The 14,555-nt window shown below is 43.8% G+C and overlaps 1 protein-coding gene across 2 annotated transcripts; it reads right to left on the bottom strand.

Moving 5' to 3' along the window:
• Window positions 1-2,196: 2,196 nt before the first annotated feature.
• On the bottom strand, window positions 2,197-11,293 carry TMEM250 (transmembrane protein 250). 2 transcript variants are annotated; one of them, XM_030535150.1, is made up of 3 exons: window positions 11,142-11,293; window positions 5,928-6,000; window positions 2,197-2,804 (listed from the first exon to the last, which is right to left on the bottom strand). In XM_030535150.1, exon 3 carries the CDS (start codon window positions 2,669-2,671, stop codon window positions 2,252-2,254), a length of 420 nt encoding a protein of 139 aa, XP_030391010.1. In that variant the 5' UTR covers window positions 2,672-2,804; window positions 5,928-6,000; window positions 11,142-11,293; the 3' UTR covers window positions 2,197-2,251. The 2 variants fall into 2 exon arrangements, with proteins under 2 accessions (XP_030391010.1, XP_030391009.1); XM_030535149.1 differs by lacking the exon at window positions 5,928-6,000.
• Between the last annotated feature and the right edge of the window lie 3,262 nt (window positions 11,294-14,555).

Here is a 14,555-nt window from a genome sequence, read left to right as displayed (position 1 = left end):
CCCTCCCAGCAATTCTGGAAACTCATATATAAGAAATATAACTAAGGCAGTGATACTGTCATGGAGGTTGCAGATTCCATTACTTTCCAGGACCTCCAGGACTTCTGCTAGAGCAGCTGTCAGCCTTGGGGCTGCTCAAACCACAGCTGCTGGAACAGTTGACCAGTGGCTAAACCCAGGGCTGCCGGAACAACTGACCGGCAGCCAGCCGGAGTTGGGTCAGCCCCCCAGGAGCAGTGGCGGAGCTGGAGCAGCTGCAAATCCCAACAGCACTGTGAGTTGTGGCTGTCTGTGACTTTTACTAAAAATACCCACGACAGAATCTTAGCCTTAAATGTAAGATATTAGTAAAACAAAATAAGAATGTGTAAGGTGCTCAGATACAAGGGTGATGAGTGCAGGTTGGGTAGGCAGATGTAATAAACACAGCAGCTGGGTGAACTCTCCTAGAACAAAGCCCAAGGGGAGCAGTTACATGCACAGTTCTGGCAACTACCAAGGAGCATCAAGAAAACATGGCTTCTGGCACAACACTGATTAACCATTTTGCTCCCATGGAAACATCTCAGCTCCTGCAGTGCTGATCTAAGATTTATTCTGCCAAGACCCAACCTTAATCAGCACCCTGTGGTCAGTTTGCATTACTGGATTATCAGACTGTAAAGATAATTTCTGGTTTTGCTCTAGATTAAGGCTTCAGAGAGAAGCATCCCTACTCTGCATCTGCAAATCTGCAAAACCAAATGTCTACCACCAAAAGGCACTGTCCCCATAAGCTGCAATGTAAAAACACCCTTTCCTTCTGTATATGAGTATGTATTGGACCCTATGAAGTAACCCTACTGAAGGAAATACAAACACTGGACCACACAAAATGTCTTTTCAATACATTAGTGACCTAATTCTCGTCTCACTTATACTAACTTTATATCAACATGACTCCATTGACTTCAACGGACTGAATTACAATGATCTGAAAACAGAAATAGGTCTTGGTCTTTGTAGCCAACCTTCTTGTAAGAAATCAATCTGCAATTCCTTACAGAAAAATGGGGAAAGGGACCACATTCTAAGTTTGTTTTGAGTAACTGCTGGTAACTCTGAATAGACACTTTGGGCCAGGCTCTGAACTCACTTGCAGTTATGTGTAAATTGATTTCAGGGGAATCACCCCAGATTAAGATCGGTGTGACCGAGATCAGAACTTGTGTCTCGATTATTAAATCATCAGAAAAAGTTTCTAATGACTTGACCTTCCACTGCCACAACTAGTGGCAAAGCCAGAATATTTCCTCTATATTATTAAAGAATTCACAATGCTGCACTTACAGATTTTGGTTACTTTTCAAGTTCCCCTAGATGAAGGACACCATAGCCTGATCTCACTTCCACTGGTGCAATTCAGGAGTAACTTCCATGAAGATACTAGAGCAAACCCAAAGTAAGAAAGATCGGAATCAGGTCCAGATATATTAGGCATTAAGGAAGAGATGGAAATGAGTTACTCTAGGCCTATCATTTTCCAGTGGTTTATTTGCTGAGGGTGGAATTTTCAAAAGCACTTAGCACTGGGCCTAACTCTGCTTCCATTACTTCACATGGGAATGATATGTCAGTGCCAAGTGATTCTGGAAGATCTCACCCTATATGCCTAAAGAGGGGTAAGCCGCTCAAAGCTATCAACGCAGCAGACTGAGGTAAATACAATATCAAAATGGTCCAAATACATCGCTGGTGTAAGTCTACTGAAATCATTGATGAATTTGGCCCAATATGTTTAGCAAAGGATAATACAAGTCCAGAATACACCAAGGGAGAAGAGTGGGTAGATAGGAATATATATTACTTGCACAGGACATCATTGAACATTTTTAGAAAGAGGATACAGATGATTAAAGGGGCAGGGTGCAAAATTATTTGGCTTCCCTCCTCCAGTTAAATCACTGCCCTTTCCATGCCCAGTGGAATAGTTCAGCAGGCTAGACTCCTATGGACTGAAAGGAAATGTATGTAGTTTTCACTGTGGAAACAAAAATTGAATGTAGCCCATTTGCAATCAGGAGATTGTAACTCAGCAGCACCCCAGCTCTCAAAAAAATAAAAATAAACCCAATTCCAGAGACAGGTACATGAATTTATCAAAATCTAGCACTGATAAATAAATTTGTATTTAAAAAAAGGCAAAGGAGATATCCAAAGGTTTTGGGGTAGAGTTAGAGTCACCTCCTGAGCCCACATGCGCTCACTTTATTTACATATCCACAAACACCATGAAACACCAGCCCAGCCCCCCCACTAGCAGCATGGTCACGTGAATTCCATAGATGAGCAGTTCATTCATGAGGCTGAAGTCCACCCGCCTTCGCCCCAACAAGAGGAGGATGATGGAGAGTTTGTACTGGAAACGCAGAAAGATCCGGATGCCCAGGTACTGAAGGCAAAACAAGATAGAGAGCGCCACCCAGAGGATGGAGGTAAACAGGCTGCAGCTGAAGTACAGCAGGAAACGAATGAATCCATACATCCATCGGGATTTCAGATAGATGTCGAAGTTGTTGTACTTGGTGCGCACCAAGTGAGTGGTCCTTACTGGGCCACAGGCTGAATGCAGACATGTTGTGTGGGGGCCGTGGAAAGAACGGACACGGCGGGGAATGGGGATTACAGGCATCAGGCACCCCACAGTTCACAGAGTCCCAGACCAGGATTTGCAGTGCACATACCAAATGTCATCCATTAATATGGAAAAGATTCAGCAACCTATGAATGCAAACTTTCTGCTGAATTTCCAGGAAGGAACAGGCCTGCAGGAAGGAACAGAAGGAAAACACATTTAAAAAACTCCAGAGGGAGATAAAGAGAGTCTGGTGGATCTATTCCAATCTGGTGCTATTTACAGCCATCTTGCAAAACTTTACTCACTCTGTTGCGTGGGGTAATGTATTTTTTGATGGGCAAGTAAAATAGAATTTTTTCCGCTACTGCCTAACTGGATGATTACAAAACACCCAATCTGCATGGTATCTAGGTTATAATATTAACCTATCATCATCCTCAATATGGTAATGGAGTGGAAAAAAGAGGACTGTCTCTCTGAGTTGGTATATTTTCATGACAATTTTGCAAGGTTGACTAACATATAGCATATCCCCTTAATCAACAGGGCATGATACCGCAACACGAGCAGTCCTTACCCATGTCAGTAGTCCCATTGATCCATGGGTTTTCATTTGATCCTTATTCACTTATAAGTAACACTCTATTCAAGTGAGGCTTTCAACATACTGTGCAAATAAATACAGGACATAGTACAGACAACAGCAATTCTGGGCTCCTGCTAATTTTTAAACCTTGCTAAGCATTATAGAATCACAGAATCGAAGGACTGGAAGGGACCTTGAGATGTTTTCTAGTCCAGTCCCCTGCATTCAGGGCAGGACTAAATATTCTCTAGACCATCCCTGACAGGTGTTTGTCTAACCTGCTCTTAAAAATCTCCAATGATGGAGATTCCACAGTGTCCCTAGGCAATTTATTTCAGTGCTTAACTACCCTGACAATTAGGAAGTTTCTCCTAATGTCCAACCTAAACTGCTAAGCTTGCTGCAATTTAAGCCCACTGCTTCTTGGCCTATCCTCAGAGGTTAATGAGAACAATTTTTCTCCCTACTCCTTATAACAATCTTTTATGTACTCAAAAACTGTTATCATGCCCCCCAGGTCTTCTCTTCTCCAAACTAAACAAACCCATTTTTTTTTCCAATCTTCCCTCACAGGTCATGTTTACCAGCCCTTTAATCATTTTTGTTGCTCTTCTCTGGATTTTCTCCAATGTGTCCATATCTTTCCCGCAATGTGGCGTCCAGAACCAGACACAATACTCCAAATGAGCCCTAATCAACGTGGAATAGAGCGGAGGAATTATTTCTTGTGTCTTGCTTACAACACTCCTGCTAATATATCCCAGAATGATGTTTCCAACAAACAAAATGAAAACAATGGAACATTTTGCAAGAAAAACAAAGCAACGTCCCTTCGCTTGGATGAGCCTGGAGGGCTCACTGTCATCGCAATTCCCTGTGCTCCATAGTTTTAGAAGGTATTTACCTACCTTATTTCTCCCTTTATATTCTACAAAGATAAATGAAATATCCATAGTCTTACACAGTGTTTATGATTTATAATCTTGGCATGTTTCCATGTAACCTTTGTTATTATTTGACAGTGATGAGCATTAGTCTGTTAGCTACTCTCTGTTTCACCTCATGCTTCTAATGTGCCAACTTCCAGGAATTATCAGATGACAATACACTAATCAGACAATGCTATTAAGTAATGAGGAATTTCCCTAGCCTCCTTCCACACCTCATAACATTGTTTCTTGTTATTATTTTGCATCTTACAGCTGGAGAAAGTTCAGACACACAGGCCTGGAAAGTTCTCTCTTTTGCTGAAGGAGAAATACTATCATTGCTAGGACTAACAAGAAATTTCACTTTATTATTAGACCATTCTTTGAAACTAATTCCTATTATTACCAAGGCTACTATTAGTTAATTATAAGGTTATAATACCTTATATGCCAGTATTGTAAAGTACTTTACAAACCTCACAACAACCTCATTAACTCAATGTGTGACTTTGGGCAAGTCACAACCACTCTCTGCCTCAGTTAACTGTGTAGAGATAATAATCCTGACCTATTGTATAGGGCCATGAATTGGTGCACTGTTTAAGGTGAAATCCCCAAGTAAATTCTGCCTAATAACCAATGCACAGTATGACCCAGAGGCTTAACAGAGAGGAAAATTAATGGTGTTGTGGTTAAGTTATTTGAGAGATCTAGGGATCTGCTCCTGGGTCTATCGGGGCATCCTATATGACCCTAAACAAGTCACCTTCCCAGTCTTTGCTACAGCCTCCCATCTGTAAAAAGGGAATAATAATTCCCTACTTCACAAGAGTTTTATAGGAACAAATTTAGTACAGTGCTCAGGTACTATCATGACAAACATTACAGAAAAAGCTCAAAACATACAATTAATTCAAGTTTCTAAAGTGCTTTGAGATCCTTCAGTGAAAGACAATACATAGATGCAAAGCATTATTATTATTCTAATCTTATTATGAATTATTCTTAATCCTGTGATTAAGAAAATGAAGTATCTTTCTAACAGATGAAGTTCTAGATTAACTTAAGACATGGCAGTATATGTAACAATGTGCTTCCACATACTATACTGCTTTTAAGTGATTTTTTTAAATAAAAATATTGTGAATGGACAAATTAGAAAACTTAGAACTTGGTATATTCATGTATTAGATAGGGCAGTATCAACAACATTTTATATATTATTTTTTATTGTATTTTTAAAAATACAATCTCTTCTTGAATATCTTTAATTGGAACATTTTTGAATATTCTAAAATCCTTCCCGAAGACCCTGTTCCTGCAAACTCTTATGCACCTACTTAATTTTACTCAGATGAGTAGCCCCACTGAAGTCAACTGAACTACTTACCTACTTAAGAGTAAGTACATTAGTAAGCATAAGTGTCAGAGCATTAAAACCTGATTTCTGAATCTGCTCTGTTCTACCTTGCCCATGAATACTCCCCCTTTTCATGATATTATGCTGGGGTGTAGTTAAGATACTGGCTTTATGTCTGAGCCCTATCATAGAGGGAGAGTTGTTATTCTCTCCCATGAAACAATCAGCAGGGTAATCTGAGATATGTTTCAGCTTCTCAGCTGACCAGGTCATTTAACAGCAACAGCTTGTTCTCATTTGCATGCTGCTGTGCCCATCATGTAAACATAAATGACTTTTAATGGATCTATGCTCTTAGATAAGATTAACACTGACACTGTAGCAGGTGTGGGAGGGTGTGTTGTAAAATGAAATGTAAACTTTTAAGAATATTACATTTTTAATGGCATAACCATCCATTCAGCAAAAGGTCGATAATCCGTTGGTTTTTCTGGATGCCATTTAACTCCTGCAATGAAATAATATTTGACATTTTCCAGTTCCACCTGACTTGTTAGGTACAGTGAAAAAGATTGCTAAGGCGCTTCACAGCTCCACAACTTTCTAGGTTGGAGCTGATCTAAAAAATAAAAAAACAAGTTTCATCTTGCTGACTTGAAACTTCCAAACTACTGAAACAATTGTCTTCTGCTCTATCTCACTAAGACTTCAAAAAATATCAAGCCAAGTCTGAAGCACATAATATATTGTAGTTTATTGCATACATGGCTGTCTTATATTATACTGTACATAGTAGCAATTTGACAAATAATTTATAATGTTATAAAGAGAGACCTCTATTAAGGTATAAGCTCAAGGAACAGAGTTAATGTCACGCTTCCAGTTGTAGCTTCAAAGGAATCACTCAATCTTAAAGTTCAGCAAGTGCATAAGTGATTTCATGACTAGGGCCTAACTCTGAAATTGTAGACTTTTAGGTGCTTGATCTCTCAGGGAAGGTCTACACTTAAAACACAGCAATGGTGCTGCTGTAGCGCTTCAGTGAAGACACTACTATGCCAATAGGAGAGCTTCTCCCGTTGGAATAGTCTATCAACCTCTGCAAGGGGCAGTAGCTATGGCAACAGGAGAAGCCCCTATCAACATAGCACTGTCTACACCATGGTTTACATTTTTCACATCCCTGAATGACATAGTTAAAGTGATGTAAGTTTATAGTGGAGACCTGGACTCAGCCTTAATATTGTATTAATGCTAGTTTTCTGCAAGGATATAACAAATTATGTTTCACATATCTATAGCACCTTTCTTCCCAAAAGCTACTGGATCTGTGTGGAGGAAGGTCCACTGAAATCATTAAAGTTCAGAACAGGTGCAAGGTTCTATTCACACGGCTCCAACTAATATGGGCCTAATTCATTCATCTCCACAAATTATAACTGCCACAGGGATAGAAAAGATCAACCAGCTGATGCACAGTACCTTGCACAAAAGAGGGAGAATGGAAATTTTCCCCAGAAACTGTTAGGCAACTTCCCCCTCTTACTACAGTATGTTTAAGGCCCATCAGAGACCCTACAGGACATAGAGTGAAAATTGTTAATCTCAGTGTTTAATGCTAAGCACTTAAATCTGTATTTAGGCACCTAAAGTTCCTAACTATGGATTTGGATACCTAACTTTATGCACTGTATTTTGAAGATTTTGGCTTTTTTTTTTTTTTTTTTTCCTTTCTAAAGATCTGTTGCTGCAAGGAAGTATCTATCTCAGGAGGATGAAAAGCTGAGTCAACTCTTTCTGGATTTCAAGTATCAGAGGGGTAGCCGTGTTAGTCTAGATCTGTAAAAGCTGCAAGCTGCAAAGAATCCTGTGGCACCTTATAGACTAACAGAGGTTTTGGAGCATGAGCTTTCGTAGGTCAATACCTACTTCGTCAGTTGCATCTGACAAAGTAGGTATTCACCTACGAAAGCTCATGCTCCAAAACCTGTTAGTCTATAAGGTGCCACAGGATTCTTTGCTGCTTTCTGGATTTGATACTGTGGTTATAGGAATTTCAACTCAAAGGCTTAGACCATCCCATCTGGCTGGCTCAGTGTCAGTCTGGATCCAGGCTCTCACAACACAAAACCCTCTACCACCGTCAGCACCCTTTACCATGCTGTCAGGCTAAAGATCTGAATGTCATTGAAAATTGAGTCCCCTTCTACCCTTTCAGACATTTCCCTGCTTGCTAAGGTAGATGGGGGAATTCATGTGCACACATATAAAGTGCTGCCCATGATGATCCCATTCTGCGGGTAAATGGAGGCATCGGTCTCCAAGGCAAGCAAGCTGGCACATTTTATTCTCTCTTTATATAAAGGGTGCTCATGATGAAAATGCTATAATTACCTCCTATAACACCAATTCTACTAGAATCACACTAGATTCGGTCCAGTGTTGTTTAATATATTTATTTGTGATCTGGAAAGGGAGGTAAACAGTGAGGTAGCAAAATGTGCAGATGACACACAATTATTTAAGTTAGTCAGGTCCAGAGAGGCTTGTGAGGGACTTCAGAGGGACCCAAACTAGCTTGGTGAATGAGCAACACAACAGCAAATGAAGTTCAATGTAGATAAATGAAAAGTAATGCACGTTGGAGGGAAAAATTATATTCCTCATACACCTTGCAAGATTCTAAATTAAGACTATCAATTCAGGAAAGGGATCCGGGTGACACTGTGGCCAATGAAGACCTTGGCTCGGTGTGCAGCTAGGGCCAAAAAATCAATCACTGTTAGGATGCATAAGGATTGAGATGGAGAATACAGAGCATATTACAATGTCATTCTGTAAATCAGTGATGTGGTCTCATCTACAATACCATGTGCAGTATTGGTAACACCCCTCTCCGCACCCCACCCCCACCCCCCAAAAAAAGGATAATCCAGAATCAGAAGGAGTTCAGATAAGAGTGATGAGAATGATCAGTGGCCTGGAAAATCTCTCAACTGAAAAGAGATTTACAAGACTTGGATTATTTACCTTACAAATAAAGAGCGGACATGATAAAAAATGTATAAAATGATGACGGTAGATCAGGAGTTAACAAAATTTTGCAGAGTTATTAAACCTCATGCTTTTTCTAATTTAAGAGATTAGGAGATCTAATTGCGGGGGAGGGGCAGTTATTCCCACATGTACGTAATATGAGGTTTCTTGCACCTTCCTCTGAAGCAACTGCTGCTGGCCACTATCAGACATGATACTAGACTAGATGGGTTGTGGCTGATCCAGTCTGGCAATGCATATATTCATAGATTCATAGATTCTAGGGTCAGAAGGGACCAATATGATCATCTAGTCCGACCCCCTGCACAAAGCAGGCCACAGAACCCTACCCATCCAGTTCTATAACAAACCCCTAAACCTATGCCTGAGTTATTGAAATCTTCAAATTGTGGTTTAAAGACCTCAAGCTGCAGAGAATCCACCAGCAAGTGACCCATGCCCCATGCTGCAGGGGAAGGTGAAAAACCTCCAGGGCCTCTGCCAATCTGTCCCGGAGGAAAATTCCTTCCCGACCCCAAATATGGCGATCAGCTAAACCCTGAGCATGTGGGCAAGACTCACCAGTGAGCACTCAGAAAAGAATTTCTCTGCAGTAACTCAGATCCCATCCCATCCAACATCCCATCACCAACCACTAGGCATACTTATCTGGCGATAATCAAAGATCAATTGCCAAAATTTGGCTCTCCAATCATACCATTCCTTCCATAAACTTATCAAGCTTAATCTTAAAGCCAGATATGTCTTTTGCCCCCACTACTCCCCTTGGAAGGCTGTTCCAGAACTTCACTCCTCTAATGGTTAGAAACCTTAGCCTAATTTCAAGTCTAAACTTCCTAGTGTCCAGTTTATACCCATTCGTTCTTGTATCTACATTGGTACTAAACTTAAATAATTCCTCTCCCTCCCTAATATTAATCCCTCTGATATATTTATAAAGAGCAAGCATATCCCCCCTCAGCCTTCTTTTGGCTAGACTAAACAAGCCAAGCTCTTTGAGTCTCCTTTCATATGACAGGTTTTCCATTCCTCGGATCATCTTAGTAGCCCGTCTCTGAACCTGTTCCAGTTTGAATTCATCCTTCTTAAACATGGGAGACCAGAACTGCACACAGTATTCCAGGTGGGGTCTCACCAGCGCCTTATATAACGGTACTAACACCTCCTATAAATAAATTAAATATATATATATGACATACACCATTACATGTACACACGGACACCAAATAACACATGATACGCACACACACATTTGGCAGAGCACGCTCACACCATCAAAGAAGGTTCTGTGAGATGAGCAGTTTGTTGCAGCCACAAACCACAACATAGCACTGGACAGAACGACATTTCCTAGCAGTAGCCTGATATCAGAGTGGCACAGGAGCAAGAAGCTACCGCAATACCCATCCACAGGACAAGCTGATGTGGGCAGGGCCACCTCCCTTACAGAAGATTTACACACAATACCCCCCCACAACACACACCCCTTGCCAAATCTACTACCCCAAGGCCCAAGCCATTACCTTCCTCCACATCCTTTTGCTCCCATCTCTTCCTCCCTGCTCTTTTTTGTTCTCTTTGTGGCCCTTGCCCTCCTCCCGACTATGGGGAGACATGACTGAGGTCTATAAAACCGTGAGTGGGGTGGAGAAAGTGAATAGGGAAGTATAATTACCCCTTCACGTAACATAAGAACCAGGGGTCACCAGATGAAATAAAGAGGCTGCAGGTTTAAAACAAACATAAGGAAGTAGTCCTTACACAACACACAGCCAACCTGTGGAACTCCTTCCAGGGAACGTTGTGAAGGCCAAAAGCGTAACGGGGTTCAAAAAGAGAATTTGATAAATTCATGAAAACAAGCTGTGTGTAGCTTGAGCGCCTACCTCTCTCACTAAGGGTATGTCTACACTACCTGCCAGATCGACCTCCGAGCCCTCTCCCTTTGACTCCTGTACTCCACCGCTGCAAGAGGCGCAAGCAGAGTCGACGAGGGAGCAGCAGCAGTCGACTCACCGCGGTGAAGGCAAGTCGATCTAAGTAGGTTGATTTCTGCTATGTTATTCAGCTGAAGTTGCGTAACTTCGATCGATCCCCCCCCAGTGTAGACCAGAGCTCCGAGAAGTTGGGCAAATAAGAGGTATTACCTCACCCGCCGTGTCTCGCTGGGCCAGGCACAGCTACACCAACAGGCACACATAGAGGACTGGTCCACAAAGGAGACCCAGGGTGGGTGAGCCAGTGTGTTTTACGGGCCCGTCTCTCGGTGACGGAGACAGGCAGGGCTCTTCTCGGGTCTGGGGAAGGCACTGGGCCCGTCCCAGGCGGAAGAGGCGGTTTCGCCTGCGGGGTAACACACGCGACGGGACCGTTCACGGCGGAGCGGTCAGTTAACAACGCTGCAAAGGCCCATCGGGGCTATGAGCCGAGCGGGGCAGGGACGCAGCCCCGGACTGCCAGGAGCTGGGACAGGCCATGGGGCACTGGGCGATCGCCCCATTCTCTCCCTCGGGGGCACCTGGCACCGGCCACAGGGCTCGCTCGCTCCCCCTTCCCCCGCCCCAGCAGCCGCACAGCGGGGCTGACACTCACCGCGCTGCCCATGGTCCCGGCTCGAGTGGCCGCCGCTACTGGGGGCAGGTGTCCCGGGCCCGAGGGGGGCCCGGGCCTGAGCTCAAGCGCTGCTATGCGCATGTGCGGGCCAGCGGCGCTCGGGCTCCAACCGGTACCGGCGGCTGAGGAGGGGGTGGCGCGGAATGATGATGTCATCATCGAGCGCCTCGCCTCCCCTGAGACAGCAAAAGAGGAGCCGCCAGGGTGGGGGGAGCCTGTCGCCCGGGTAACGGGGGAGGGACAAGAACAGGCGGCGAGGGGGCGGGGAGTGGGGGGCAATAACGAGGGGAGGGTAATAATTGGGGGGACAGAGGGGGCAGCAGTAGCAAGGGAAGTGGGGGCAATAACGAGGGGAGGGTAATAATTGGGGGGGACAAAAGGGGCGGCAGTAGCAAGGGAAGTGGGGGCAATAACGAGGGGAGGGTAATAATTGGGGGGACAAAAGGGGCGGCAGTAGCAAGGGAAGTGGGGGCAATAACGAGGGGAGCGTAATAATTGGGGGGACAGAGGGGGCAGCAGTAGCAAGGGAAGTGGGGGCAATAACGAGGGGAGGGTAATAATTTGGGGGACAGAGGGGGCAGCAGTAGCAAGGGAAGTGGGGGCAATAACGAGGGGAGGGTAATAATTGGGGGGACGGGGGCGGCAGTAGCAAGGGAAGTGGGGGCAATAACGAGGGGAGGGTAATAATTGGGGGGGACAAAAGGGGCGGCAGTAGCAAGGGAAGTGGGGGCAATAACGAGGGGAGGGTAATTGGGGGGACAAAAGGGGCAGCAGTAGCAAGGGAAGTGGGGGCAATAACGAGGGGAGGGTAATAATTGGGGGGGACAAAAGGGGCGGCAGTAGCAAGGGAAGTGGGGGCAATAACGGGGATAATAATTGGGGGGACAGAAGGGGCGGCAGTAGCAAGGGAAGTGGGGGCAGTGTTGGCGCCAGAGGGGGTGTTAGTTCTGTTGCCCCCATTTCTCACTATCCGATTCCGGGGCTGCCCCTGTTTCCCCTGGGCAGAGGACAGCTGGGCCCCCCCACAGGCGAGCAGCGAGGGTTAGTGAACGGCTGCCCAGCGCTGCAGCATTTCGGGGGCGCTGCGCTGGCTGGTGCGCGCACAGCCCACAAGCTTGGGGGCCGGCGGGCTGCACCCCGGGCCCGGACCGAGCGAGCAAAGCGCAGCCCAGCCAGGCTCGCCTCTCCTCTCCCGGGCTCTCTTCCCGTTAGGGGACAGCGCCAGGGAAACTCGTCAGCACCACCTGCCACCCCGCTGTCCAGCTCACTGCATCCGCTCTAAGGTTGGCGCAGTTGGTACAGGAACAGAACCGTTTGAAACTTACAAGCGGTGTTCATGTTTTGTAAATTCTCATTGGTAAGAACTCGAAAGGCACCGCTTACCAGGAGGTGAAGTCCCTAATTTAGTGGTCTTTTTAGAAATCCGCAGAGAAAGCTGACTTTTCTCAATCTTTGCAATTGTTTGTTGGTTATAACTCTGAATTTTTGTATTTTCCTAAATATATACGTATATTTACAAATACATATGTACAAAAATAATGGGTGTCTTTCCCGTTTAAATCAATGACGTTACACCAGGGATGCATTTAGCCCGCTACCTTTTTTCAGTTTCACACAACCCAGACTTTCCGCCTCGTTCAGTGAACGATTTGAAATGAACTTTCAGTTTTCTATACATTCACATTTGAAATGTTTTATTACTAAATTCTTATTTAGTCAAAACCAAACTGTGGAAAATTGTCAAATGAAATTTCAACAATAATTATAATATGTTTCCTAATATGGATTTGTGTGCAGTGTTATTTCGGAAGTTCTTTTAAATAAAAATACCCAGGCTCCTGCTTAAAATAAGATATATGCAATGCTCTTTCAGACCCCATTCTGGCATAGATAAAAGTATGTACCTCATCAGTGACTACTAGAATAAAATGTATTTTGACTTCCCAGGGTCTTTTCTTATCATGCTTGTATTTCTCATGTGTTTGTGTAGGCATTTAGTCGAGCAGGGCCAAGCAAAACAGTAAAGTTTGTTTCAGAGTGGTAGCGGTGTTAGTCTGTATCAGCAAAAAGAACGAGGAGTACTTGTGGCACCTTGGAGACTAACAAATTTATTTGGACATAAGCTTTCGTGGGCAAAAACCCACTTCGTCGGATGTATTGTATTTGTCAAACAACAGCAACACTTTTTTTTTCTAGAATGTTTCCACTGGACAACATATTTGGCTAAATTTAGATTAAGGAAAATGTAATTTCTTAAAACATACAATACCACAGCATGATAGAAAAAATATATTCTTACCCAACCAAAACAGGTAGATCTGATTTTTCGAAGAGTGGTGGAACTCTGTCCTATTGGCTCTGTTCTGACCTTTCATACTCTCACAAACAGGTCTTTGTATTCACAATACAACTTGCAGAGGGCCAAAGGGTGCCCGCATCCCCCCACCTCCACTGTATAACACCTCTTACAATTAGCAGATTTAAAATTAATGTATGGAAATGGGGGAAAAACATTCCTTCTCTTAGTATGAAAGGGCCAGATCATGCTGTTCAGCTGTCTGTGCCACAATATTTTTTAAATTAAAGTTTCACAGTGTTGCTACAGTTATTGTTGCTGCCATAACAGTGGTGGGAGTGCTAGTGTAGGCAGTGCTCTGAAGACTGCTGCCATTTTAAGCAGTGCGTTGTGTTCAAGCTGCTCAGTGCATGTCTGCACAACATGGTGGCTAAAATGATAGTGGATGCTAATGCTTTGGGGCAGGAGTCATCTCATTGTCTGTGTTTGTAGAGCACCCAGCACAGTGGGGTCTTGGTTCATGACTGGAGCTACTAGGTGTTACTGCAATACAAATAAATAGTAGTAATAATAATACATTGGCGCTCCCACTATTTCTGTCTTTGATGATTCTGTACGAGTGGTAGCAACCCCATGACATTTTTAGGGGGAAAAAATGTAGACATTATGTGCCCTATGACAACCCGTAAGAGGCAACAGATAACTCAAATTTAAATTAATGGAGTTTCTAACATGTAGTGCTGTCGGGGGGAGAAGGGGCAGAGAGGGAATTGCCTATGTTTAAAGAGAGCAGTAGGTGTAGCATTTCCAGTAAATTGATATCTGCCTGGCCCCTTCGACTCATAGGACCGGAAGGGACTTTGAGAGGTCATCTAGTGTAGTCTCCTGCACTCGTGGCAGGACTAAGTATTATCTAGACCATCCCTGACAGATGTTTGTCTAACCTGCTCTTAAAAATCTCCAATGATGGAGATTCCATAATTTCCCTAGGCAATTTATTCCAGTGCTTAACCACCCTGACAGTTAGGAGGTTTTGCCTAATGTCCAACCTAAACTGCCTTTGCTGCAATTTAAGACCATTGCTTCTTGTCCTGTCC

This window comes from Gopherus evgoodei, chromosome 16 (genome assembly GCF_007399415.2).
Source record: "Gopherus evgoodei ecotype Sinaloan lineage chromosome 16, rGopEvg1_v1.p, whole genome shotgun sequence".
Lineage (NCBI taxonomy): Eukaryota > Metazoa > Chordata > Testudines > Testudinidae > Gopherus > Gopherus evgoodei.
This window is presented reverse-complemented; position numbering and strand designations above follow the sequence as displayed.

Bases quoted from the DNA above. Each gene is read 5' to 3' on its own strand.
- TMEM250 (XM_030535150.1), bottom strand. From the start codon at position 2,671: ATGCCTGTAATCCCCATTCCCCGCCGTGTCCGTTCTTTCCACGGCCCC.